General features: G+C 59.6%; 1 protein-coding gene across 13 annotated transcripts; it reads right to left on the bottom strand.

Annotated features, from left to right (window-relative positions):
• Positions 1-26970, bottom strand: KIAA0513 (KIAA0513 ortholog). 13 transcript variants are annotated; one of them, XM_074582768.1, is made up of 14 exons: positions 17880-18024; positions 9814-9982; positions 9500-9586; positions 8593-8692; positions 8031-8104; positions 7817-7887; positions 7078-7285; positions 6596-6636; positions 5943-6021; positions 5526-5603; positions 3765-3794; positions 927-1007; positions 511-605; positions 65-394 (listed from the first exon to the last, which is right to left on the bottom strand). In XM_074582768.1, exons 2-14 carry the CDS (start codon positions 9819-9821, stop codon positions 345-347), a joined length of 1002 nt encoding a protein of 333 aa, XP_074438869.1. In that variant the 5' UTR covers positions 9822-9982; positions 17880-18024; the 3' UTR covers positions 65-344. The 13 variants fall into 13 exon arrangements, with proteins under 13 accessions (XP_074438858.1, XP_074438869.1, XP_074438861.1 ...); XM_074582757.1 differs by having other exon boundaries at positions 1-394; positions 9500-9982; positions 17880-18056; XM_074582760.1 differs by lacking the exon at positions 17880-18024 and adding an exon at positions 26843-26970 and having other exon boundaries at positions 9500-9982.
• Positions 26971-27645: the final 675 nt, after the last annotated feature.

Raw genomic sequence — 27645 nt, 5'->3', positions numbered from 1 at the left:
GCAGCAACCGCTCCCTTTTTGCTTTTCTCTCGTGTTTTGTTGTTCTGTTTTTTTTTTTTTTTTTAACTGACAAAATACACTTTTGGGACTGTCTACTCTGAAAATAGATGGTGGGAGGGTCTGGCAAGGGGCGTCGGGGGGGCTGTTTGGCTCCTATTTCTACAGGCTGCCCTGGTGCAGCTCTAAAGTTTGGTGGACGATCATGCAGGTTTTATTGCAGCTTGTGTGGGTGGCTTTTTTTAAAGTAGCCCAGCTTCAGTTTCAAGTAGCCCCAGAGGTGGGTTTCTCTCCCCTCTGACCCTCTCCGGCCGCCGTCTCTCTGCCGCAGCGTGCCGGCCAGGCGGCTATTCGGTAGCCATCTGCTCGATGTGGTCGCTGAGCAGTTTGTATTGCTCTGCGGAGAGATAAAAGGGTGCTGGGGAGGGTGCCGAAGCATCCCGGCCAGGCAGGTGGGCTCTATCCCTCCGGGACCCCTCGAAGGGGTTGCGCATCCCCCAGGCTCGCCCCTACCTTCATCCAAATTGCCGATGGTCGCCTGCTTCTTCAGGAAGTCGCTGCAGAGCTTCTTGTTCAGGCCGAACGCCAGCATGTTGTGGATGAAGGTGCTGAGGAAGGACAGAGACGCTCTTGGTGAGGGAAGGGGCAAGGCTGCCCTTTCTTCCCCCCACCTTCCTCTTCCTCTCCGCAGCCCCTTGTACCGGGCACTGGGATGATGCTCGGCTGTGGGAGAGCGCAGTAGGTCCCTGCGGTGCCTGGATTTACAACGTAAGAGGCAGGAGCAGGTCCCGGGAAGAAGCATCAAGCACCCTCTGCACCACAACGGTTGTCCCCAGTGGGGGAACATCTGTAAGGCGTCCCACCCACAGCTGGCGAGGACACACCGCAGAGCCCGGCGCCAGGAGGGAGGGTCCCCGTGCCCTGCTCACCCCAGCTGCCCGAAGGTGATGTTCTCGTTGAAGCGGAGGCTGTCGTCACGCTCCTCCTGCGTCATGTGGCACCACTTCTCCCTGCAAGGCACAAGCCCGTCTGGCACCGCCGGGACCCCGGGACCCCCTGCCCGCATCCGCCCCCCTCCCCGGCCACCCTGCCTGAGGACAGCAGGGCACCGAGAGCCCCTCGGCCGCCAGCGCTCCTGTGGTGCTGGATGAGCTCTCACACCTGAGTCCATCTCTTGCCCCGGGGCAAAGCAAGAGATGCCCCAGGAAAAAGCCTTCTTCAGCCTTGGCTTTCTCCTGGAGGCCCTGATTCAGAGCTAGAAACTGGCATCGGCCTCTCCAGCACAGTCTCTCACCTTCGGTGCCATCGCTTCGGCAAGGGGGACGAGTGAGGAAGCAGGGCGGGGGTTTGCAGCTCTTGGGGACGGCCATCCCAGCAGGGCACCACTGAAGCCCCCCCCACCTGGGGGAGGGTACCAGGGTGGTACCAGACACCTCTCCCCCACCTCCAGCAGGGCTCCAACTCCCCGAGCACCAAGCAAGCTGCTCCCCAAAAATACCTCCCGCACTCTGACAGTGCGAGAGGCCCCTACACCCCCCCGCCATGGCCCCATTTGGGGGCTGAAGTCCCGAATCCCAGCACTGCCGGGAGGATGCTCCAGCTCCGCTCCGGCTCCCTTGCAAATGCAACCGCAGCGTTGCCTTAAAGGAAGGGTGGTTTTTTTTAAGCTCTAGATGCTTGCAACCAACTCAAGGCGGTGGCAGGAGTCCCCATCCAGGTGTCCCACTTGGGAGTAAAGCCTGTGTCACAGAAACGTCCCCGTGGTGGTGCAACGCTCGGGCGGTGGCGGGGGGCTCAGTGCACGCACGCCGGGGAAACTACAGCTCCAGGGTGAAGCCAGCCCCCTCCTCCCCAGAACTCAGGTGAGGTTACAGCCAAGGAGAAGAGGAGGAAAAGCAAGGAAAAAACAGGGATAGGTAGAAGAAAAACAGCTGTATGGAGGAGAAGGAAGAGGAGAACACCGGGAGCGGACTGCACGCTTGCAGCCAGCTCGCCGGCACGCCAAGCAGGACCGGGGGAGCTGTGTCGGGTGGAAACGGCGGCTGGGCAGAAGTGGGTCTCACAGTAAATTCAGTGAGGTCAGCTCAGCCCCACAGCACGTTTGTGATGCTGAAACTGGGAAAGGATGAGCGCTCAGACAGGCTGGCACCACGAAGGGGACCCTGTCCTCCTTCAAGTCACCCCAGCCTGGGCGAAAGCTGTGAAACCGAGCCTGCGGTCTCCAGGGGTGAGCTGCTTATGTTCATAGGGCTCTGGAAACTTATACGATATGTTTAAAGGGATATTTAAGAAAAAAAAGAAAAAAAAGAAAAAAAAGAAACAAAAAGAAAAAAAAGAAAAAAGAAAAAAAAGAAAAAAAAGAAAAAAGAAAAAAAAAGAAAAAAAGAAAAAAGAAAAAAAGAAAAAAAGAAAAAAAAGGTGTAATTTCTCCCAGATAAAGCTTACGACAGCAAATAAAAACCACATCTAAATCTGGAGGCTGAAGAGAAAGGAGAAGAATCAAATTAAGGAGCTTTGAAATCTGGAAGCAAAACTTCACAGATCTCACTGGCCCACTTACAGAAGAGGCATGTTTGTAACTGGTTTTTTTTTTTTCCTGCCTTTTTATGTTTTTGAGGGAGGAAGGGGAGAAAAAATAAATAAATAAAAATTATCAAAGTGCCCCAGAAAAACTCGCCGTGCTTTTGGCTTCTTGTTCGAGAGTAACATGCCTGAGAAGGGGGAAAGCCCACATGTGGCTCTGCTCAAACCCTTTGATCTTTTACACCGGCACAGCAGGGCAGGCGCAGGGGTGCGTGACCCCATGGGCTGTGATAACACCTTGCCTGTATTTCGGCGTGCCCAGGGAAGCCTCATCGCAGCCGGGCACTGGTGAGAACCGCGCCGGTGAGGCTGGCTTGGATCGCTCGGCATCGCTCGTCTCTCGGCAGCGGCGTTTCCCCCCCCGCGGCTGACCTGAGCGATGCTCTGTCTGAGCAACACTGAAGTTATCCGTTCGCGGGTGCACGCCTTGGCCACGTGGAAGATTTACTGCCAAGCTTCGAAGAACTCTCATCCTCTTGCTAATGCCATCGCTCGGAGTGATTTGCTCCAAGATGGAATATCCCGCGCTCCAGCAAGAGAGCAATGAGTCTCCCTGATCCCCGATCCCAGCTCGGAGCGGGGATGGATGCGGCTGCTTTTGAGCTTTGCAACCAGGAGGACACTCTCGCGATTGCAACATGCAGCCCCCGTTTGCCTTTTTCTTTTAATCGAGGAATGGCAGCACAAAAGTGCATTAAAAAAGAAAAAAAAAAAAAAAAAAAAAAAAAAGAAGGACCAGCTTTTCCAGCTGGCAAAGGATCCTCAGCACCTCTACGTGGCAGCAGAAGCCGGGAGCAAGCGGGAAGGACAGGAGGGGGATGCTTTGTCCACGAAGAGACTCGGTTCATGTCCAAAACCTGCCTGGGGAACCATTCCCAGCTCAAGCCCTCAGCTTCCCCGGCAGCGGGGCATCTGAGTTCCACAGTGAAATACCACAGCTTGAAACCAGTCAGGTTTCTTTTTAAAAAGCCGTATTAAAGAGGAACGAATCTCAACTTTTCTGGCCCCTTTGAGAGGGTGATGCCCGTGAAGTCAAACCTCCAGCGGCCGTTCCTCCCGGGGGGAGAAAGGGCCTTTCGGAGCACCCATGAAACGTGTTACCCCCCTCCCCAGGGCAGGATTTGGACCTGAAGCGAGCGTCGGCCTCTGGACACTAATGCACCGAAGTACGGGGACAGACACACCTCTTCTCCTCTTCCTCCCCAGCGTTCCCTCTGGAGCGGCAGCAGAAACGGGGCCGACAAAAGTGGTGCGTGAAAGATCATGCAAGATAGAGGGATGGAGGGGAAAGGAGAGAAGAAGAGACGGAAGAAGGTTGTTAGAGGCAGAGAGAGGAAAGAGAGAGAAAAAGAGGAGTTTAGTTCTGGTCCCTTCCCCCCCACCCCCCCCAAGTCCCCTGCCCTCCCCACCGAGAGGAGAAAAAAACCTCCCCAGCTCTCACTGCGGCCCCGGGAGGACGCAGCCCGGCTGCCCCAGCAATGCCCTGGCCGTCCCACAGAGACGGGCACCATCACAAACCCGCCGCCACGGACCCTGCAGACGCCTGCCATGGTCAAGCACCACCCCTGGCGTTTCCAACCCAGCCCGTGGGACGCCAGCCCTCGCCCACCAGCTCCTCCTGCCAGGGATCTTAATCCTCAGTCCAGCAAGCAGCATCCCAGTTCGCCCAGCGGCTTGTGTTATCCTCTCCAGAGGACTGGCGGCCGGGGAGGGGGTCACCACAACCTTCCAACCCCCCTGAGATACTCGGAGTACTCCAGGCTTGCAGCTCCCGAAGCTCATTCATTAGTCGGGCTCGTTTCTGCAGCGGAGGCAGACTCAGCCGTCAGATTAATTGAGAAAGGCACCCAGAGCAGAGAGCAGCTGCCGGGGGCGTATGTCCTTGTGAGACATTTGCTGCTGCTAATTTGGGGCTTAATCAAAGCAAATGCGGTTACGGTTACATTACTGTTCAATAGGCTCTTTCAGTGGCTTGCTTGGAATAAAAGAAAAAGCAATAAAGGAGAAAGCAGAGATTGATCGGTGCGCCGAGGCTGGCAGAGCATCCCATGGTGCGAGCCAGGGCTGCCGCGGCTCAGCTCAGGTTGTGGGGAGGATGCCGGAGGGCTGGCTGCTTCAAGAAGGGTCGGCGCTGACTCGGAAAGGGGCTGTTCAAACGCTCCGAGCTCAACGACTCTCGCCCCGAGAGCTCGAAGCCTCAGAGCACGGCAAGGACACGCAGCAGGAGGGGTCTGGCTTCAGGAGGGGGCGTGAAACTGTGGTCGAGAGAGGAGCGAATTGCTCGAGCCCCCACGGCAGGTCCGTGGTGGAGCAAGAGATGGGCATGAGCCCGGCGAGTGTCTCGCCCACCCTCGTACCCTGTGGGATCCCCACGTCCAGGCACCCGGACGGTCCCCGCACACAGCCACCCTCCGAAACGAGCACCCCCTTCCCTTTGCAGGGTTTATCTCGATCCCCCCGAGCCCTCAGGGCCGTCTCCAGCTCTCGTCCTTGCTGGCTGCCCGGGGTCAGTCCCCGCGCTGGGCTGGCAGCACTTCCACAGCCCTCCCGGGGACAGCCGGGACGCAGGGCACCCCCTCCCCATCCGCTGTACCCCCCCCGCCCCGAAAACGCATCTTCTCCCACATCTGCTTACAAACCGAGCACCAACAGCCTGAACCCTGTCTGGGTTTTCCGGACACATCTCTAGGGCTTCATTTTCACAAAAAAAAAAAATGATGTAAAATGAGCGAGAAAACTTTCATGCTCCCAAATCCTCCAGAGGATGCAGCTCTCACCTGCCCACCCCACCGCCCAGTGGCCCCGGCAGCTTTGCAACCAGGGGTGGAGAACAGAGTGGTTCCCCGCGGCCCGCAATGCTTAGGGCCATCAGGAGCCGGGGGCAATGTCGGGGGGGGGGCTGGAGGGGACACGGCGCCTCCTTTTCCCGCGGGGACATGTCCTACCTGGTGGTGGGGGACCGCTTCCTGCGCTCGCAGTGCACGGCGTCGAAGAAGGCGGCGTTCCAAAACCGCAGGTTGTGCCTGCAAGGAGGGAGGGAGGTGTTGGGGACGGCCACCCCCCACAACCCCCAGCCTGCCCCTGAGTCCTCCTCCCAGGGCCAAGTTCACCCATTTCCCAGGGCCGGGAGATGATGCAGATCTGGCAGATTTGGTCTGGTTTTGGGCCAGCTCCTTGTGTGGCGGCAAACACGCTCTCGCTAGCACAAGGGATGCGCAAAAGCCATGGCCACCTCTTTTAAGGGTGGCAGCAGCTTAAAAGCACTAATGAACATCTGAGGAATGTGTGGGCAAGGATGACAAATCCCCTCCCCAGGGAGGCAAATGCCGGGTAGGAGCCAGCTCGCCCTGGGCAGGCTTTACCAGATCGGCTGCTGCTTGAGGTGCATGTACAGGTAGATCTTCTCTCCTTTCTTCTCCTCCTCTGGGCTCTGCACGGAAACTGTGGGGACACACAGTTACATGCCGAGGTCTGGATGACCCCCACCTTCCGACCCATGCACAGACTTTGTGACCCCCTGCCAGTTTGGTGTCCAAGCAGCCATGATGGCAAGGTTTGCAAACCAAATAGTCATCCCCAACACATCCGCAGCAACACGAAGAGGAGCTTTTACTGTCCTTTGTGGGCAGATATTAGCTCTGATCAAGGTATGGATGTCCCAGGAGGATACTCAAGGGACTGGACCACTGGTTTGGTAGCACACACCGCTACCAGGGAGACCGGATCAGCATGAAAGCTCAGAGGAACTGGATGCCCAAACCTCTACAACCTATGCCACTGAGGACAAGGTGCCACAAGATGTCCTTGCGCGACAAGACCTGTGATTGCTCCAAAGCAAGGAGCTCCAAAGCTGGAGCATTTCTCTAGGAGCTCAGAGGACACAGCACCGGTCCATCCTGCCCTTCCCACCCCACAGTTCCGGCAACGCCGGCCACCTCGTACCACTTCCAACCCTTGCTCCTTCCCCAAGGGATGCCTTGACCATGCCTACTTCAGCAACGCTGGCTCCACTCACCCGTCTTCTTCAGCTTCTCCTTTGGTTTGTCCTCACCTTCGCTGTGGCACAGAAATCAGTGTCAGCTCCCGAGGAGCCTGTCCCCCTCACAGCCCACGCAGCAAAACCCCCTTGCCAAGGGGAGCACCTTCATTTGAAAAACCCCCTGCTCCCACACCACTGTCCCTGGGGCCACAACGGTGGCTAAGAGACTGTGACGCCCATCCCAGTTGCACCTAGCACAGAGATGACGCAGAAGACCACAAAGCAGCAGCGCTGTCTCCTGGAAACACATATTTCCATGCCCAAGGGACATGGGCCTCCCAGGCCATGAGATGCCCCGTGACCAAACAATGAAGCGTGGGACCAGGCTAGGGAACGTCCTCCCATGGCCATGATAACCCCTGGCTCATGATGGCCCTACGCCCAGGAGGTTTCTGACTTGGTCATCTTACAACTGCATGCCTCAGCCCACCCTGCCCTCCCAACAGGGTGGTACCCACTCGCTCTTTTTGGTGGTAGGACCCTTCAGTTTGGTCTCCAGGCCCCCAAAGAAGCCCTTGACGTTCTCCGTCTTGGCCGATGTGTTTTTCAGCAGCCGCTCCGCGATGTCCTTCTTCTCCGCCAGCCAGCTGTTGGCCGACTTCAGGTACGAGTCAATGCTGCCCATGGGCTTCTCCTTGGCCTCCAAGGGCAGTGCGTGGGTCTTGCCTGCGGGCAAAGAGGCAGGAGCTCAGTCGGCCCCATGGTCCTGGGTGCTGCCAGCTCTTAGGGGACCTGCTCCCAGCTACAAGATGCACCTTAGAGACCAGGAGCCAGACAGAAACAGTGCAGACCCCATCCCATCCCAGTTCCTGTAGGTCTTTATCCTCCTCCCATTTTGGATAGAAAACCCAGCCCCCCGTGGAGGGGTCACCACCGCACGCCAAGCAACAAGACAAGGTGTTTCTGGGCTGGGGGTTTCACTTCACATCCCCAGGGCCGGGGAACATCTTGTGATTGCTACATACAAATTTCCCTGGCTAGAAGCAACAGCAAACCAGCATCAGCGTGAACTACCACCCCAGCGAGGGTTTCCAGCAGGTTTGCACAGCTTCGGGGCCGTGAAGGCTCTTTTGTGCTTGATATCTGAGTCATTCAGAGTAAGCTTGGGTACCCGTCCATCACCCTTCCCACGCACAGGGCACACTTCACCACCAGTCACCAGCACAAGCAGAGTCCGAGGGTGCAGACACCTCTTACCCACATAGTAGTAGGTGAAACACATGGTCATGAGGTTCTTGGCAGGGCTGAAGTCATCCATCTGGTGACACCTGACACGGGGGGAGGATTCGGTGAAGACACCCAGTGACGGCAACCCAAGCAGCGTCATGGTTGCTGCCCCTCCTCGAGCCTGTGGCTCTGATCTCAGGGCCTTTCGTTGGTCGCAACGAAGCCCCAGATCCCCCTGACTTACTCGAAGAGCACGAGGGCGAAGGACTGCATCAGGCGGTAGAAGGTCTGCTCCGAGACGCACTTGGAGTTGCAGCGCTGCAGGCACAAAGCCCAGGGTTTAGCACAGCCCTACGGGGCAGCTGCCTGCAGCAAGGGCATCCTCAGCGCCCCCCCAGCCCCGGGACCCCCCCCCCCCCCCCACCGCGGGGAGGTGGGCAGAGAGCGCGGGCGGTCGGGCCTCCCTCTCGGAGGCAGCGGTTTACCTCTCTGGATTGTTTTTCTAGGGAATGGGACGTTTCTGAATGCTGATGGGATTTCATTTTAAAGAAAACGGGTGACTTCTCTCCCACATTGCAGCCAACAGGTATTTAACTGTCTCGGGATGCATTTATTCACTTCCGTATCTCGCTATAGTGAGATAGCACTGTGAGGATACTGAGATTCCTCCCTTTCCCCAAGTTTCTGCCCTCCGAAAATATTGCTTTGGGCCATTCCTAAATTCCCCTGGGCCATTCCTTAATTCCCCAGGCTGCTCCAAACCCCCCATACAGGATCCCCGCTTCTTCGCCCATCTCTCCCCTTACCTGGGCGCTCACGTATCTCGCGAACCATTCCCTGCCCTTCCCGTTCTCGCCGCTGCAGAGCTCACCAAACCTGGCCTTCTCTTCTTGGTCCAAATCCTCTCTGAAAGGGGGAAAAAGGAAAAAAAAAAACAAACAAACCACCATTAAGGATGAGATGTGGCCGGCATCCCCCGTCCAGTCAGCACGGCTCAGGTCCCCCACGTCATCCCTCTCGGCGGCAGCATCCCGGTGCTGCGATGCCGGGAGGAAGGCAAAGGAAGAGGGGAAGGGGAGCATCCATTTTGTCATCCCTCGGCTTACGCTGCTCTTTTGTTCCTCCCTGGCAGGGGAGAAACCAGAGGCAGAGGGAGAAGGGAAGAGCCAAGGACAGCCCGAGCAGAAGCTGAGCTCCGGAGACAGGCACTCTGCCCCAGAGCTAAAACAACCCCTGTTGCTGCTCGTCACGCCGGGTTTGCTCAATCTCGCTTGACACGCCGAGCCGCAGCGTTACGGAGACCACAGCAATGGGAGCTGGGGGGGGCGGGATGCAGGGCTGGCGGGGAAGCCGGGGGCTGCCGTGGGGCCCCGGGGCCCGCACGAGCTGCCGACATTTGTACAAGCAGCAGCAGAGATGCCCAGCGTGGGGAGGGGAGGTGCAGACCCCCGCCATGGCGAGACCTCAGCACGGGAAAGGGGAGAAAGAAAAGGGGAGGGAAGCTGGGGGTGAAACGTGCGTGGGAGAGGGGCGCAAGTCACAGCCCGCGTCCCCCCGCTTAGCTCCAATGCCGCATTATGGCGGGGAGCCACAAGCTGCGTTAGCCGAGCACGGGGAAGGACACAAACCGATGCTCCCGGAGTGGGAAAGCAGCCAGATCCCATCCCGCGGGATGCGCCCTGGCAGCAGGCTCGGCCGGCCCCGCTCGCTCACCCCCCCGTGAAGATCTTCTCCACGTAGTGCCGCATGAACTCCCGGCGCTCGGCCGTCGCCTCGTCCCGGGCAGACTCGGTGCTCTGGCTGGAGGAGAAGGACTCGTTGGAGGAGGAGCGGCGGTAGCCACCCCAGTGCCTGGGAGAGTCACCCATGTCATTCTCACTGTCCGCCGACTCAGTGGCATCGCTCTCCTCCTCGGCCACATCCTCCGTGACCCCCAGGTGCCCGTTGCCGCTGGGGGCAGCGGGAGGAGAGGGCTCGGAGGGGACGGAGGCCGGTGTTTCGGCATCAAAGTCGATGAGGTTCCCTACAGGCACATCCAGGGGGGCTTCCATGGCTCTCCCGGGGGATGTGGCGGCGTTGGGGGGACTCGCTCCTCGTCCTTTCGCCCCTCACTGGGGTGTCGAGGCCATGGCGGGCAGGACGGGCTGGCTAAGGCAGGCGGGTCCTTCCGTGGGGGGACAGCTTACTGCAGGACATCTGAAAGACAGGCAGAGGACAAGAGTGAGGACAGGGCCCAGGGGAACCACCACCATGGACCAAGGAGACCACAGGCCAACACCTATGATGTCCCCACCAGCAGCGAGGAGGCACAGGACAAGGACACACCAACCAGGCGGAGCTGGCTGCTTTCCATCCGCCCCAGGAACAAGCAAACCCACGCAGTGCTCCTGTGCTTTCTGCACCGTTCAAGTGGGTTTTTCATCCTTTAGCCCAGAAAAGAGATAATTTGAGCCCAAGCTCCACGTGCCACATTTGGGATGTGACATCTCGCAGCCTGACGGGCAAAACTGGGCCGGCGTGAGCCGGCAGCTGGCAAACACACTGGTGATTTTCCAAGGCAGCCCCGGAGAAGCATCCTCCTCTCCCCTTCCCTCTTCCCTGCTCACGGGTCTGCCTGACCCCCTTTGGAAATGGGACCATCTCCGGGGTGGAGCATCCCAGTGTTAGACACGCACCGACTTCGTTAAACTGAGAAAGGAAAGGGGATGATAAATGCAACAGAAACCGTAATGGGATGTGGTCGTAGGGCTCTGGACTGCAATTAGACTCATTAGTTTTGGTGTCTAACCCAGATTGCAAAGACCCTGGAAAGCAGGGACGGTGGCCACAGGCAGCTCTGCTCTCCGGGGAGCACCGGGGGCACCGGCCAGCAACGGACCACGACGCTCCGGCACCTGCACATCCCGGGCTGTACCGCGGCAGCTGCTGTGCAGCAAAAAGGGCAAAGAAGGGGCTGCCCTGAAGCTGCTTCTTCATGAGAGAGTCACTCATGTCCTCGACAAGCGTGTTTCTGTCCCAGGAGATGGCAAGCGATGCCTTCTGAGAAGGGAGGCCGGTAGGAGCAGCCCCGCTGCAGCAGCCGGGCACGGGGCCAGCGCAGGGACAGGCAGCACGGCACAGGAGCGGGGACAGCAGTACAGGTAGAGCAGGGACAACCCCAGGGCAGCAGGATGGCAGCACGGCCACAGCCCTGCTGCCTTCAAGGGAACGGATCCCAGGACACAGACAACCATCCCCAGAGCAAAAAAAAAAAACAAACCCCAGATTTCTTTCAGCTCATGGACTAGCATACCCTAAAGCGTACCAACGTTCAGTTCATCAGACATAAAGGAGTACAAAATGAAACCAAATCTGAAGTTTTTCACCAAACAGAGCACAGTGTCCCAGCTCGAGGGCTGGGAAAATACCCCATCGGCTGCTGGAGGGGCAGCTCTCCCAGCCCCTTTGGGTCGGTGGGGGGCTGGGACCCACAGGACCGAGCGGGAGGCACAACACAGCACCCTCCCCGAGCATCAGGCAGCTCGTCACCCTGGCTGGGAAAAGCCCCCGTCACCCGCGTCCCCAGGGCTGAGAGGTGGCAGGGACAGAAAGGAAAGTCGCAGAGGGTGGCAGAAACTCGTGCAACCACATGCACCCAACACCCAGCCGTCGCCCCCCACCTCTACCCCTGCTGCTAGCACCCCTCTCTCCCACCGAACCCCGCTCTCGCCCCGCACGCACCTAAACACGGGTCCCGGGAGAGCTTCAGGGACGCTGCTGCAGTCAGGGAGCCACTGAGAGCATCGGCCGTCGGGCGGCGAGGAGCAGCCGAGAGGCTGCGGCACAGGAGGGACTGGCAGCGTGCCCGCGGGGAGACAGCCAGCTGCAGCCCGGCTCGGCCCCCCCACCCCGGCCCCGGGCAGCCCGACCCCCTCCGAGCATCCCCTCCAGCTGCAGGGACCACGCTGCGCTCCATCCGTCCGCCTCCGGCCCTTCCCACTCGCAAAGCAGCTGCAAAGTCCCTTTTTGCAGGGATGGAGCGGGGACCTCCTCCGCCAGCCCCTCCAGCACCTGCAGGTTTGGGCTCCGAGCTGCCTCCTCACAGCGTTGGCAGCTCCTTTCCGACCATCCCAGGCTGTATTTTAACAGGAGTCACGCCAGGATGCACGTGATGGACCCTCACCCAGCACGTTCCTCCCTCCCTAAGTCGTAACTTGCTTTTCTCCCGTGCACAGCGCTCGGGAGGACGCCCGCAAGCAGAAGGCGGCAGATCTGCGAAGCGAGCTGTCAGAGCTTTTGGAGAACGTTTGCTCAGTTCTGCACTTAGTGGAAGGGAATCGGTGGGGAAAACAAATCCACCTGCCCAGATAATGACCACCGCATGGATGCGACACCCAAAAAAAAGTCCCATCCAAAAGACTTCGCGCAGGTAGCCGTGAGCCGGGCACTCCTTGGCATGTGGGAGTCCCAGATGTGTCCCCTTTCCCGTGCAGCCTGTACAGAAATTGCAGAAATTCCTCTACCAGACGGCCGTCAACCAGATCCACCCCAACCAGAACTGCTCCCACAAAGTGACTTGGGGAGACGGCAGCGTTTCTGCGCTGGTATTTTGCAAACGGGGGCACACAGCCCATCCGAGAGCCGCTGATCAGCCCCATCCCATGCCCAGCCTGCCCTTGGGCTGCCCCCCATCCTATGCATGGCCCAGCAGAGAACTCTGCAGGAGCTGCCCCAAGCAACACACAGCCAAGATTAGGGAGTTCCAGCTCTAGGAAAAAAATATAAATAAAGATGCATTGCTCAGACACCGGCTCCGGCTCTGGGCAGGTCTGTCCTGCCCCAAAACCCCAGCGCCAGCACGCCAGCGGCACAGGGAAGAGACAGCCGCGTCCAGGACAACATATTTCTCCAGACATCGCCAGAAAGGGACGGAGAGGCATCCCCGAGCTCTCTGCCAGATGTGCACAGCAGGCGGCAGATGGCATTGCCCCCGCCCCCCCCGGGCAGCAGGTCGGGGGGCTGCCCTGCAGTTTGCAGGAGCTCACGCGCAGCCCTTCGCACCCCCCACCGCCCGGACAACTGCTCCAAAACACATTGACCCCCGTTTTCCTGGCGTCCCTCGCATCCTTCTCCATGCACACGCATCCCACCGACCCTCCGGGAGAGGGGATTCGGGGTGCGGGCTGAGCGAGCCCCCAGGACTCACAGCGTGGCAAGTTCAGCAGAAGCCTGGCCGGGGACCGAAGGCAGCATTAGTCAGTGCCTTCTGCTCAAAGAGGGACAGAAAGGGTTTAACCACTCGCTGACCAACTCCCGATAAAGCCCTGACCTTGAATGAAGGCCACAAAGGATATTTTAAGGTGCTGTGGCAGCTGCTGTGGGTGCCCAGGCTTCCCAGGCATACCCGCCACCTCCGAGGCTGCTGGGTTCTCGGCACAGAGCCCAAAAGACCTTCAAAACCAAAAAAAGCCTCAAACTCAGCCCCACACCCACTCCGCAACCCAGTCACTGCTCCAGCAGAACGCAGCCAGGAAAGGAACAGCCAAAATGCAAACGGAGAGCCCCAGCTCCCACAGCCTGCGCGCTGGGCTCCATCTGCACGTGGACATCAGCCCAGCTGCACGTCCCACCACCACCCAGGCACAGCCTGGGGGCTCCCGCTCCTGCCTCGCCGCTGCTGGGTCGAGTTTGAGAGCGAATGATGAGTACAGACTGAAAATGGGCTTTTTGGCTGCTTGGGAGCCTTTGCTATAACGTCACGAGCTTTGGCATCATCATGAGCTTCAGCGTCTTTCAGGTCCCGCAGTTCCTGGGCTGACTTTAACACGAAGCTCAACCAGACAGACAAAGCAGCGTGTAGCTAACCATGGGCTTCCTTGCAAGCAAGCCTCTTCCAGCACATCTGTATTCTCCATGGGCAGCTGGCGTACAACAAATCCATGTCCTCCCTCTGGAGACACCAGCCTGGGAATATCATCAGTGAAGAACGAGTTGGCTGGAGCCACACTTAGGACGGCTGCAGGAAACCCACAGCACCCTGAAACTTTGGAAAAGGCCTGTTTTTACTAAAAAGAAATACTGGGGTAGGTCTGAATGATGCACCTATAGGTGCGCATACCATGCAATCAGCCTCCATCCATGATCCGCCTTTGAGTCCAGCATTTCTGCTGGTTCCACAACCAGGGATCTGCCCAGTTTTGCTGCTTCCTCCACCTGCACCAACCCCTGTGATGTCTCAGCTCTCTAAGAAGGGGGCAAAACCTGCTGACCCCTCAGCATGTGGGCACCGTGGATGGTGGGACACCCCCGTGCCCGGGTACCCAGGGGTACCGCTGCCACCAGGGCTGGGAGATGAACAAAACCAAGTTGGTTTGTGCAGCTCCGAGCCCCGGGGCTGCTGGTGGGTCAGTGGCCCAAGGAATTAGGCAGGGAGGGATAGGAGATGCCATGGGGTTCTGCCCTGAGACAGGCTTACAAGCCCAGAAGGGACTTACAGGGTGTTTAAACCCGGTGCTGGGAGAGCAAGAAGCTGGGATGGAAAGCAATGGAGAAGGGGATGAAGGCAGACCTTTTTTCTGCCCTATTTTAGAGGAACATCACAGCTTTGCCATCCTTCTCCCACCCTGGTCCCAGCACATGCTTTCCAGGGGACAGGACCACCCAGTCTAGGGTTGCAGTTGAATTCCTCCTTCTCTTCGCAAAGCCTGGGGAAATGACACACAGGAGTAAGTCACCCCCAAAGCCCAAATCACCCCAAATCACCCCCCAAACGTGGCTCAGAGAGAGCCATGCTGAACCGGTACCCACGGGACCGAGACCGGAGAACAGCGGTGATAAAGGACATGACACAGCCTGGCTTCGAGCGCAGCCTTCGGGGACCCACCTTCAGTGGTGGGGCAAGCAATGCAGCGGGCGCATGATGCTCGCCCCCGGGCAAGAGCCTTCGCTCCATCCCGGCAAATGTTACTACCCTGCGAGATGAGTGGCCTGGCCACGGTGACATGGTAAATCCGAAACTCCCCCTTCCACCAACACCAAGAACCCCATTGCGCCACCCAAACCCAGCGGCCACTCAGACCCCCGGAGCAGCTCTCTCGCTGGGCCAGCAGGCTGTGTCCCCATGCCCCAGCAGGATGTCCCGGCAAGGCAAGCCTGCGTTTTCCAGGGATTTCAGGATGAGATGCTTTCTCCCAGCACCCCTAAAACCCGCGCGGAGTTTCCCCTGGGAGCTTTGTACAGGTGTGCTGAGGTCAGGTATGCTGCGGGACCTCAGCAATCCACAGCGGGACACAATCCCAGTGGGGAGTGGGACTCGGCCAGCCTGTGGCCCAGTCCTCCTTGCTCCCCAGCCACGGGCCTTGGACCACCACAAGCCCCCGCCCGCCCAGTCCCCAGAGTTGGAAGACAGACTCGGCTAATCCTTGTTATCAGCTCAGGCCGTGGGTGGCATCCTGCATAATGACAGCGCTCGAACCCACACTCACATCTGCATCCTACATGGAGACGGAGCTCCAGCCTGGAGATGTCAGGGGCGATTAAAAACTGTAATTAAAACGAAGAAACCTCTGGCTGTCTTCTCGTAGCTACAAGAGCACACCCCTCTGCTCCCTGGGTGCTGGGATGGCACCCAAACACGTAGTGCAGGGGCTCTGGAAGCCCCTGGGGACATCCAGCCCATCTGCATCCCCCACTAGCGATGCTGCTCGGGGGAAGGGGAAATTACACAATCCAAATATTCTTGCAAGACTTGGCTTGGCAGCCCAGAGGGGACAGCTCTGCTCCTTCAGCTGCCACGCACCGACACAGCCGCCAGCGAGCTCCACCGAGGTCTCCAGCAGCACATCGGTGCCCTGCCAAGGGCTACGTCTGTCCCACTGCTGCTCCGAGCAGGAGGAGCTGTGCCAGGGCGAGAGAGATGCTCCCGCAGCATCGTGCCCTTGGCAGCAGCAGGGCTTGGTCTCGCTCTGCAGCAGAGGAGGTTTAAACACGTCCCACGTCTCCTTTTCCCAGCCGTATCAGGGGACACGTCCTCCCTAACCTGCGGGAAGGGGAATGGTGCATTGCTACCTCCTCACCCCGAATGTCCTGCTGCCCCAGTGATGCCACAGCCCCAATGCCGCGGGGTGGGGGATGACACGGGGAGTCATTGCTGCCGGAGGGACAGGGCAAAGTGTCATTTCTCAGCGCTGGCACTTTTCCACGCTGCAGCCCGCCACGGAGATCCACGCTTGCCTCATCCACCCCACGCACAACACACCCACAAACACGGCCAGAATCCGCAGCCCCGGGCTCGCATCGCCCGCCGGACCCAGGGGTCCGACATGGGCACGCTGCCCGTGCCGCTGCAGCAGCTCCAGGTACCGGCACTCCCCGGGGAGGGGGGACCGCGCAGCCCCCCCACCTCCATGGCACCCGCGGGTACGTCCCAGCAAAGCACCTCCGCACCGGCGAGAAGCGCCGCGGCGGGCGCTGAGCCAGCCTGGCAGGGCTCTGCAAAGGCACCGCGGGCAAAGCTTTGTTTCTGCCAAGGAAAACTCCCTGTGCCGTAAGGGAACGGCCTGTTTCCTCCAGGGGAACTGGTCAGTCTTGTTCCCTCGCCTCTCTCCCGCTGGGCGAACACCCCGGCAGCCGGGTCGCAGCTGGGAGACACAGCCCCATCGAGTGCCGGATCCCTCAAGCCGCCCTAAAGCTGAAGGTACAGCACTTACCCCTCCTCCCAAAGTGCCCCACGAACATTGAAACGCACGGACCTCCTCGCTTAAACAAGCCCTGGGCCTTGGAGAAGCTGAAACTCCCCCACACTGAGTTTGCTCGTCCCCGTTGCGGCTCTGCTCCGCTCCCTGCGCGGGCGGCGAGGACACGCTCCCCGTTTTATCGGGGTTTGAGCCTCGTCCTTGCTGAGGCACAGCCGTCCTACCCCCACCGCAGCCGCTGCCCAGCCACTTCGCAGGCTGAGAAGTTAACGACAGCCTCTGCAACTTCGTAAAAAATGATTCCCCGAATACCAGGGAGGCCGTGAGCTGAGACCTGCGCTCAGCTGTGCTTGTGCAAGCAGAGCAGAGACCCCACGCGCTCGGTGCATGCCACAATCAGCACCCAGGGCTGCAGCGAGACAGGGAGAGCCGGAGAGCGGGGCGAGAGCCCGCAGCTGGGGGTCCCATCCCCGGAGGCAGGATTTTTGGCGGGTGACGTGACCACCGTTGGTCCCCTGGGCTCTTCTCCTGGCCCCAGCTCTGCGGGGCTCTGCGGCCAGCCAGCAGGCAGGACCCCCCCTCCCCGCTTCCCAAAGCCAGCGTTAACCCCCGCGGGTCACTTGACAAAGCCAGCTCGCTCAGCCTTAACAAGAGAGCCCTTTCAAGACAATCTGAAGCCCAGCAAGCTCCCAACTTGCCCCGCTTCGCAAAGAGCCCTTTCTTCCTGCTGCCATCAGACACCAGATGGCAGCTCCCCGTCCGCCTGGACTTTAGAAGAGAATTAAATGTCTCCTGAATAGACCTGCGCTGCGGAACTCCGGCTTGTGTGCCAAGCAGCGGCTTCTCCTTTAACCGCTCGCCAGCAGCACAGTTTTCACCCCCCTGCCACGCACACACATCCCCCCGGGAGCCATGAAACGGAGCTATTTATTCTGCAATTCCCATTGTCACCGGGCAAAATTTCACCCGGGGTCGGGGCTGTATTTTGGGAATGAGCTCCCTGAAAGGCAAAGGAGGGTTTCCCCAGTCCCGAACACACTCGGGCCCCCCCCGCTCCCATGGGAGATGCTGCCTCCAGGTTCATGGTTAAAGATGCAGCCGGCACGGCAGCGCGGCCGAAGCCTTTTGCTGATGGAGCCCAGGGACCCGCAGGGTGGCCAGGGACCCCCCCCATCCTACCTGGGGAGGATGAAGGCATCCGACCGATGGGCTGAGTTTAAAGAGAGGATGGCGATACCTTAGCGGCTGGGCCACGAGAAAGCGGGTTATCCCCTCCCAGCGTGAGAAGACGGATTAAATCTCAGCGGGAGGCGGGGGGGACACCGCGCTGCCATGCCGAGGCCTGTCCTTGTGCGGGGTCACAGCGGGGCTGGCGTCCCCCCATCACTGCCACATCCCTCCTTCCCTCCCCTGGCTTTTACCTGCAGCCGGGAGGCTGGGCGCACCTTCGCTGGCCGGTGGCATCCAGCGAGGCTGGGTCCGGCGTGGCCAGCACACCGGGGAGCAGCAGCCGATGCCGGCGACGCAAGGAGGATGCGATCCCTCCCTCCGGAGCTCAGGCGCATCGTGTGTCCCCGTCCCCCCCCCCCCCCCACCACGGGGTGCCCACGCAGGCACGCACGGCTGCGCGCAGAGCCCGGCTGGCTGCCGCACCGGCTCGGAGGAGGAAGGGGAAGGAAAAAGCTCATTGTGTCATTTCGCCACGGTTTTCACGGCCGGCCGAGCGCGGACATCTCCCGAGGGCCATGCCCTGCGAGAGAGCCTACCTTGCGGCGGGATTCTCATCACCCCCTTCCCCCCCCGCCCAAAGCAGCCTGTCCAAGCCCCTGCACATGCAGACATATGAAATATTAACTAAAATTAGGGAGGTCCTCATCAGAGGGGAATTCTCCAGCCCTTTCCATCACCTTTAGCTGGATTTTAAGCCTCCCCATCGCTCAGACCCCTGAAGGCTGCGTTACCTGCTCTGCTCCTCCCCAGGTGAGCTGCTCCAGGGGAAAAAAATACCAGTTGGAGATCAGAAGGAGAAAAGCCCCAGCGGGGAGGAGAAACTGGGTGAGAGCAGTCAGTGCAGAGGGACAAGGGCAGCGCTCAGGGGAATTATTGCTTGGTCAGAAGGGAGCATCGGTGAAGTCCAGCTTTCCCCCTGGCACCGGCGGAGAAAAAGCCCCAGGGAACTTTGCGACAAGAGATGGGAGAGAGGAAAAGGGCAAGACCCCCTGGGAGGGATGTCGCAGAGGGGGTGTTACATGCCTGGGTGGCAATTTTGGGGTGCTTTCGACAGGAAGTCTCTGACACAAAGAGAAGCAAACGGCCATGTGGAGGAGGCCACCAACCCCTCCACCTCCGCCCTTGCCAGCCTCTGCCAGGGCACCTCAGCCCCCCCAAAAGGACCCTGTCACTTAGACAGCCACTGCCCGCGTGAACCGAATGGTCTCTCTCCGAAAGGGGGGTGCTTTGGGGGACCAATGGCCCCCCAGCTCTGCAGCGCTGCCCAGGCAGTGGCACGCAGCCGGTGACAGCGAGGGAATGCTAGAAACCCCCCGCGTCAGCACATCATCCCCGGTCCTGCTTATCTTCCCTGCTCCGGCATCACCCCAACCCGGAGCAGAGCCCCTTTCCGTACTCCCGTATCAGAGCATCCCCCGTGGGCAGGGATACGACCACCATTGACCCAGCGTGCCCCGGAGGACCGGCAGCGGTAGCCAGTCCTGCTCTGCTCGCGACGGGGAGTGAAAATCAGGCTTGGCTGTAACATCAGCACCTTCTCCCCTAAGAGATGCTGCGGAGGGACAGCCCACGAGCACGGCACGTCGCGTGAAGCCAGGGAAATATTGCCGGGATTGATGCTGAGGGGACTGCGGCGTCCCCGACACCGCCTGGCCAAACCCAGATGCTGACGCACAAGGGCGCTCTTGGAAGAGAGTCAAAAGCCTTCGTATGGCTTTTCAGTCCTTTCCAGCCACGCAGGGGCGAGAGAGACGGGTGAGTCACTCCTGCCATCCAGCATCCTCATCGGGAGAGCTCAGATGGAGCCAATTAGCGCGAAATTGCTCAACGCCCCGTCCGTCCCCGCGCGGAGGGGATGCTGCCTGCCCCCCGCACACCCCAGCGGAGGAAACAACGCGCTTGTGACACAAAGTTTGAGCTCAGCAGAAATCCGCGAGCGTTACTAATTGACTGTCTGCTGAGGGTGATTATTATAATTAAGTCAGGCTTCAGAAATTGCAAGCGACGTGTAAAAACACATCCCAGATCCCCCATTTTTACATAACGCGATGGTGAGGGTTTCACTGCCTTCCCCTTGCCGGCTCTCGCTGGTTGGGTTTTCCTGTGGACGCCCGATCTTTAAAGCACGACTTGCAGGTGGTATTTTTCACCTGTCACTTCCACCGTCGACCTTGGGTTTTGCCACCGGAGCACGGGAGACGGAAACCCCGTCCATGTGCCGGCATGCACGCTCCTGGCGCCCAACCAAACCCAGCCTCCGGCACCGGGAGGGGAGACGGGCCGTTTTGTGCCTGCTCCACCCGCTTCGGTAACTCACAGCCCTCCCCAGGAATGATTCACCTTAACGAGGAAAGGAGAGGCCCCGGGGTGCCGGGAGAGCATCCGCCCCGTGACGCTGCCGTGGCACACCGCCTCGGCTGGAAGCAGCCGAGGACCAGGGCAGCCCATCTCCACCAAAGGTGCAGGTTGGGTTAATTAACCCGCCCTGCAGCCATACGAGACGTTTGAGACTTTCCAAGCAGCTTGTGGAAACCTCTCCATGGTGGTGCCCCCACCCCTAAAAAACACCCACCTGGGAGAGCAGCTGCTTGGCGAGATGGAGGGACCCCGCTCCCCAGCTTCAATCCCAACCGAGACCCATCTCCCACCGCCCCCCGCGCCGCATCCACCCTCCAGCACCCACCTCCCTCCTCGGTGGGTCTGCAGGGAGCCCGTGGGCACCCACGGACCCAGCGGCGCTGGGGCTCCAGCTGCAGCTCTGCGCCCGGATTGACGTGGGTATTCATCACTCCATTCCCCTTCTTTTTTTGCAGACAAAGGCTGCGGGGGTGGCTGTGTCTGTCGCACACGATAAGTGGCCTATTTTCTCTCCCCGATCACAACACGGCACGACTCCAGCCGTGGGCGGGTGCCAAGCTCACATCTGCTGGGGACCCTTCTCCAGCACCCGGGGCGGGGAGGCAGAGAGGAGGAATCGGTGCTGAGCAGCGGGTGACATCCCCACCGACTCGTGCAGCTACAAGGGGAAGCACCTCTTTTGTGGAAGTTACTGAAGTATTGGGCAATTTTTTTGCTTCACACCCTTGAGCAAAAAGCAGCCCGGGGAGAACGGGGCTGGGCACAGGGCACGGGGGAAGGCGCTGCCAGCTCCGGAAAGGAGCCAGGGTTTCGAAGACAGAAGGATGTGATGTAAAATCCCGCTGTAAGGAATTGGGGGCAGAGCAAGAGCAGGGAGAAGCGAGAGAAAAGCTCTGATAAAAGCCCCAAAGCCTGCATGGAAACACCACGGGGCCAGGCTGACCCCCATGGTGTGAGTTGAGCCCCATAAGAGAGGGGCGGCTCCTGCCGCAGCCTGGGCAGGGCTGAGCCCACCAGCACACCCAGAGCACGGCAAAAAGCACACGGGGCGGGACAGGGGCAAAACAAGACGCTTCAACACCGCAGAGTCACTAGCACAGCGTTAAATTAATTCGCATTAAAAGGACCCACAGCAATACGAAACCATCCAAGCCCCAAAGGATACTCACCCTCCACAGTCTCATGGGCTAAGGGATTTGGTTCGGACTCGCAAGACAAGGAAGATGCTGGGTTGCTGGTGCTTATCGAGCCGTGTCCTCCCACGCCTTCTCACGGCCCAGACCACCCTCCCGTGGCCACCCCGCACGGTGGCCACCCCGCACCATCTCCCCTGTGCCCAGCCCAGGAGCTCCCGGCTGCTCACCGAACCCTTCAAACCCAACACCCCAACGTGAACACACGACGCAACAGCGTGTTGCAACACCGCGTATGGTTGTGACACGGCTGCTAAAAACCTAAATAAGCCGCTCTTCCAGACTGGCCCTCTGCAAATCCTTCCTAATCCAATCTGCTTCATGGCATTAAGTTGGACCCTCCCATACCGAACGCCCCTATTTGCACAACGATTGGGGAAATCCTCTTGTTTCCTTATTCCTGGTTGAATCTCTAACGCTGGGATCGTCAGAGCTTCCTTCTCCACGCTTATGGAGGCGTCTAAGGATGAGGATCTGCTTGGGCTCCCGGCTTCACGCCCCCCGGCACATCCCATACGTGGCACCAGTCCTGGCATGGGAATCCATCTCCCCTGTGCCGGCTGTAACCCAGCCAAACGCAGCCTGGTGCTGCCGAGCAGCTTCTCCTTTGCCGGGTGTTTATGTGGTTTAAAACACAGTGTTTTTCTCTGTCTTAGCCAGGCACGATGGAAGAGCTGGAAGGGACGGGCCCTGCGCTGACCTCCAGCTTGCCCCAGTAAATCACAGCTGGGATCCAGGTTACGAAACAAGCCTGAAAAGGCAGCAATTCGGGGCATTATTCACGCCGAGCAGAAGATGCCAGAGCACAGGCTCCCCACCGCAGCTCGGTTCGGGTGATGCTCTGCCCTCCCCGGGGCCACCCCCTGGCTGGATCCCACCTCAGGGGGACACGACTCCACCGCCCGCTGCCGCTTACCTCTCCGCCGAGCAAAGCGGAGCCTGCCAAAGACACGCTCCTCCTTGATGCTAACTTCTTTAGGGAGGAAAGAGCCTCCCCGGGGTTCTCTCCATTAGCAAACATCTGCCACAGCACGTGGGTTAGAAGAGCTCGGCGAGGGAGGCAGGCGTCAGCAAGTTCGGACGAAGGTGTTATAATTCCCCACAGCCTCCTTGCAATCTGCAGAGCGCCGGAAAGTTATGCCACGGAAGGGAAAAGCAGCCCAACCTATTTATAATGCCTTCCCGGGGAGACGCAGATGGCCGGGCTGACACGAGCTCCAGCAACGGGAGCGGGGCTCCTCTCCCTGCACATACGCCCGCATCGCCTTTGGCTCCATCAAACCCTCAATACAGGAGTAGCCGGGGCCCGCGCGGGCGTTGGATACCCACCATTGCTGGCTGCACGGCGAGACGGCCCCGGGGAAGAGCTCCTGCTGCTCTTCCTCCTCTCCTTTCCCGGTAAACCAGCCTGCGGGAGCGGGGCAAACCCACCCCGGGAGTATGGCAAAACCACCCTGGGAGTGCTGGCGGTGGCGGAGCTGGGCAACATGAAGGTGGTTTTGATCCCTCCCACCGGCACGAGGCGGCCGGGCCGGGCCAGGAGGAACGCGGGGCTGCCGGGAGTGCAAAGGTTGCATCAGCGAGCGATGGCTCAGCTTTCTGCGCCGGCGGTGTCACGGGGCCGGGGCGGCGGCGAGGGCATCACCAGGCAGCTCCCAAAACAGCAGAAGGAGCCTCGGCAGGGCAGGGTACGGCTCAGCTCGCGCAAAGCGCCGGGTTTGCCGGGGAAAGGCGGTGGGGGCAGCCCGGCACAGCAGCTCGACGCTGGGCAAAACCCCGCGGTGCCTCCACCGGCCTCCCCAAAACATGCTGCTCGCATGAGAACAGCTCTCGTGGTTATGTTCCCTCTCCCTTTTCTGGCTCAGTTGCTAGAAAGGGTGACAAGCCACGATTATCACCTCCAACCGTGATGTCCTACCCAGGCAGAGCGTGGTCCTCCATCGCTGCCCCACACACGGGAGAGAGGAGCCCGTGGCAGCCCCGCGGTCCCCGTTCGGACATGAGCAGGGGATGCTCGGGAGATGCTGGCGGCCACAGCGCCAAAGGGAAGGTCACGGGCAAGATGGTGCGGATGACTCAAGCCCAGTAGCACAGATGCTAAGGGCACAGCATGCTGGCAGAGGACCAAATGCTATTTTCCTGCTTTTATTTCCAAATCCCGATGAAGACGTGGATTCCCGAGCAGGCCACCTCTCACCCATCCTCTCCTGAGCACCCGGCTTGGGTGTAACCACCCACCCCGCAAGACCTCCCTGCTCTCCCAATCTTCTTTCCCAAGGGTCGGTTGGCTGATTTAACTTTAACATCGCCAGCGTCCTCTGCCACCCTCCACGCGCAGCCTGGCACACCGGGCATCACCATCCACCTTCCCCAGCAGCAGCACACGGTGCCCAGCAGCGAGCGGGCAGGGACAGGGAGGACGAAAGACCTGTTGCATTTCCAGACAGGAAATCACTCCATCCCCAGGGAACCACATCCCTAATTATTTTGCATTAAGAGCTTCCAAATTCGTGAGGGCGATAACCAAGAAGAGAAGCAAAGCAATTAAATCAACTCCGGGAGCCACGAAAGGCGGCTCTCCCTCGTGGTCCTGCAGCCCTCTGCAACATGGTGTGCTCCTGATGGGATGGGATGGGATGGGATGGGATGGGATGGGATGGGATGGGATGGGATGGGATGGGATGGGATGGGATGGGATGGGATGGGATGCCAGCATCACCCCCAGGTGACTATTTCTTAACACGTACCAAATCCACGCAAAGAAAACTGCTTTTGCACACACCCACCAAAGCCGCTTCCCCGGCAAAACCCATCACGCTCTCTTGAAGGGCTTTGTGCAATATAATTTCCTTTCCAGTTACAACAGCCAGCAGTGACTCTCGGCTCTCTGTTTGTGTAAAGCTCTATCACATGCCGGATAACAGCCCAACAAGGAATTTATAAATATAGTCTTTTGAGGCAGTAATTGTCACTCCAGCCATCTGTTAAAATGAAGAGTGCTAGGCAGCAGCACGGCAGAGGTAAAAACACAGGGGCAAGCGTCGCAGCGGTGCCGTGGATGAGCCTCCGAGGGGGAGCCGGGGAGATGCCGTGATTTGGCACCTCACGGGAGCCGCGCTTTGATCATTGGCCATTGACCCTGGGGCTCGCCCTCCTCACAGTCTGAAAAAACGCCCGATTTCCAAACTACGTCAAATTTGCCAGCTTCTGCCATTCCACGCCTCCCTCCTTGCCACGCGGGCTGCAGGCCAGCGCCCAACATTTTTCTCCCAGCAGACTCCAGGCGGCTTTGCCGGCTGGGATCGGACGTGCCGCAGAGGGACGCCCACCCTCCAGGAGCCCCGAGGGGCTGTTCCGGCCCCAGCCCGCTCCCCGGGGAGCCCCAAAGCACCGATTTAATTTCACCTTCAACCCGTGGGCGCCGGCTCCCCGGGGCTGCTCCTTCCAGCGAGCGAGAAGCGTCTGGCAGCAGGCGATGCCCTGCGAGCTCCCTCCCGGGGAAGACACAGCCTGGCGTTACAGGGACAGTTCTGCAACCATTTACGGGTGCGCGATGATTAATTAAAGCTATGGCTGTCAAAATAAAAGATAAACAGGGCGAGCCGGTGACGCACCCGGTGCTTTTCCCTCTCCCCGGGTGTCGCCCCGCTGCCGATGTGCCCCGAGAGCCGGGACGGGAGCTCCCGAATGGGCTTCCTGCCGAAATGCCGCCCTGGGCAGTGCCGGGGCAGGACTGGAAAGACCTGTTGGTGCTTGCGCTGCCGGAGCCAGGAGGGCACGGTGCCGGGAGAGGTGTGGCGGAGGCCAGCGAAGCCGGCGTCACCGCCTCCCGTGCCGCCACCGACAGCCCCGCGCTCGGCAAAGGGCGGGAGCAACGTTAGCAGCCGGCGACGGAGGCAGCTGGATGCATCCCATGAGCCCAACCCCACGCGACCCCCTGCGAGGCTGCGAAGGGAATACACCCGTTTAATTCCGCCCTTGCGTAAGGTTGGGGCTGCAGGTCCCTGACCCATGGCCGGGACCCCCAGATGCTTGAGAAGTGACCCCCATCCCAAATCCAGAACCGATGGGATGCCCCAAGGCAGCCGCTCTTGTGGGGTCCCCATCTCCCACTGCTCCGACTGCGGCACAAAGCGCCTGCAAACCAGTTCAGCCAGGGGAAAAAGAAAAAAAAAAAAAAAAAAAAAAAAAGGAAAAAGCAAAAAAAAGGCGGCTTTATATCTCCCTGACATTTAATAACCTTTGTTGTCCTCTGAGCGGCGGTTCCCCATCCCGAGGGCCAGCAGCACGGCTGATCTTCCTCCAGGCTGGAAATGCTTTAAAGCCCGGCAGCCGCCCCATCTCCCCGCCCTCCACCGACAGCGAGAAACCTCGGAAAGGTTGAAAAGTCACAAAACAGAAGGAAACGCCGTGGGAAGCGGCAGCCCCGAACACCGGGGCCAGGCTGGCTCCTCCGGAGCTCGCTGCAAACCCTCCATCCCTACCACCTCCCGCGGCTCCCAGCTTCACCCCGCGGCATTTCCCGGGCTGCTCCGGTTATTTTTCAGCATTGAGCTCCTACAAAAGGTGCCGGGGCCGCAGCGGAGCATCCGACCCGTTGGATGCGGTAGTTACTAGGCGAGGGGGAGAGCTGCTGACAACTCGCAGGAGGCAAAAGGAGAAATTAATGGCGCTGCGACTCCCACTGCCTCTGTCATTAGGAAAAGAAAACGCATTCGAGCATCCTCACTCGAACGCGCAATGCAATTTGTTTCAAGTTCTATATCATCCTCCTTCCCGGAGATGGGCTGAAGCTGGGAAAAGTCTCGGGTTTGATCAGCCGCGCTCCAGGGCAGAGACAAGGCAAAGGACGGGATTTGCAGAGACTTGTAGAAAGTGGGGGGGGAAAAAAAAAATAATAAAAAAAATCCTCTCAACCTGCGCGGTGTTGGTGCTGCAAGAGGGAATCGGCCACTGAACTGTCATAGACATCATCACCCGGAGCTGCCTGCTAATAAAATAGCTAGTTAGCTCAACATTTAACTTAAGTCTTTTACGGAGGGTGTCAGAAGGTTTTCTCCTACCCACCAAACTCCGCACCGCCAAAACTGCCCCCGGCGCTGCCGTACAAACCAGCGGCATCACCCCCCCTGAGAGCAGGAGTTTTGGGGCAGGAGAGGGATGGGAGAAATCCCGGTTTTCTCTGGGGTTTAATCCTCTCCTCGAGCCCCGGGGCTTTGCACAAGGCGGTTGGGATTTTCCCCCAACCCGGCCCGTGCCGTTTCCTCCTCGGGGCCTTGTGTTTGCGCCGGCGGCTGCCAAGGTTTCCTCCTCCCGGCACCACGGAAAGGCCGCGCTCACCCCTCGGAGCGGCTCCGGGGGAGCAGCCTGGCCGGGCACCGGCACCCACCGTCCCCCGGCCTCACAATCCAGCGCTAATTGCAGCACCGCATCCGCTCAACCCACACCCCCCCCCAAAAAAAAAAAAAAAAAGCCGCTCCCCTGCACCTTCTGCTCCTGCTTTTTAACCGGAGAATGCGGCCGGGCCGTCAGCGGCGTGACGCTACGTAACTCAAGTCAGGTCTCCAGGTGGTGCCGGAATAGAGAAATAACGCAATACAGACCTGGTGGTCCCACGGCAGCAAAATCGCTGGGCTTTTTCTCCGGGGCTGGAACGAGGAAGAGATCAAACACGCTTGCTCCAGCGCACAGGCAAACAACGGCTTATCACCACGTTAGCAGCCTCAAGGCTATTGCACGGCTCCAGGAAAACTATTATTCCCCTCCGCTCGCAGTAAAAGTTTCTATTTTTGGCCCTTCCGTCACACCGAGCCGCTGCCTTCAACCCCCACCGGGCTGGGAAAGCGACCATCCCCGCGCCCCCCCGGGGACCCCTGCGAAGCCCCCTTCCTCCGCGGCTGCCAAACTCAACAGCAAACGGCTAAACTTTCGGCAAAAAGGAGATGGTTTTTGTCAAAGCTGCGGATTCCTCGCGGTTCATCTTGGTTTGGGGTTGTTGGGGTTTTTTCCCCGCCTCCCCCCGCCCTTGAAATGGCTTATTTCCTGGGAAATCTCCCTGGGGGATACTCAAGACATCACAGGCGCTGTGTGGCATTGCCCCTGACAGCCTACATTTGCAGAGGGAGTTAAATGGGGGTGGCTAAAAGGCATCTGCCCGCAGATGGCAAAGGGCATCAGTTCGGGGGGATGCCGGGAGCCTGGTCTGGCTCCGGCGCGGAGGCTGCTGTGTCCCCGGCCGTGCTGCTGGGGAGGTCGTCCCGGGAGAACGGGCACCAGTTTGGGGATGTTTCGATGCTGCGGGGAGGGTCCAGCCGGGGCTACCAGAGGGTTTGGGGCTGGCCCCCGTAGCCCGGGTGATGCTCACCTGGCGCAGGGGGGAGATGCCCAAAGGGAAGCTGCCGAAGGG

This window comes from Larus michahellis, chromosome 4 (assembly GCF_964199755.1).
Source record: "Larus michahellis chromosome 4, bLarMic1.1, whole genome shotgun sequence".
NCBI classification, from domain to species: Eukaryota; Metazoa; Chordata; class Aves; order Charadriiformes; family Laridae; genus Larus; species Larus michahellis.
The sequence above is the reverse complement of the archived record's forward strand: the minus strand, read 5'-3'. Positions and strand labels throughout refer to the sequence as shown.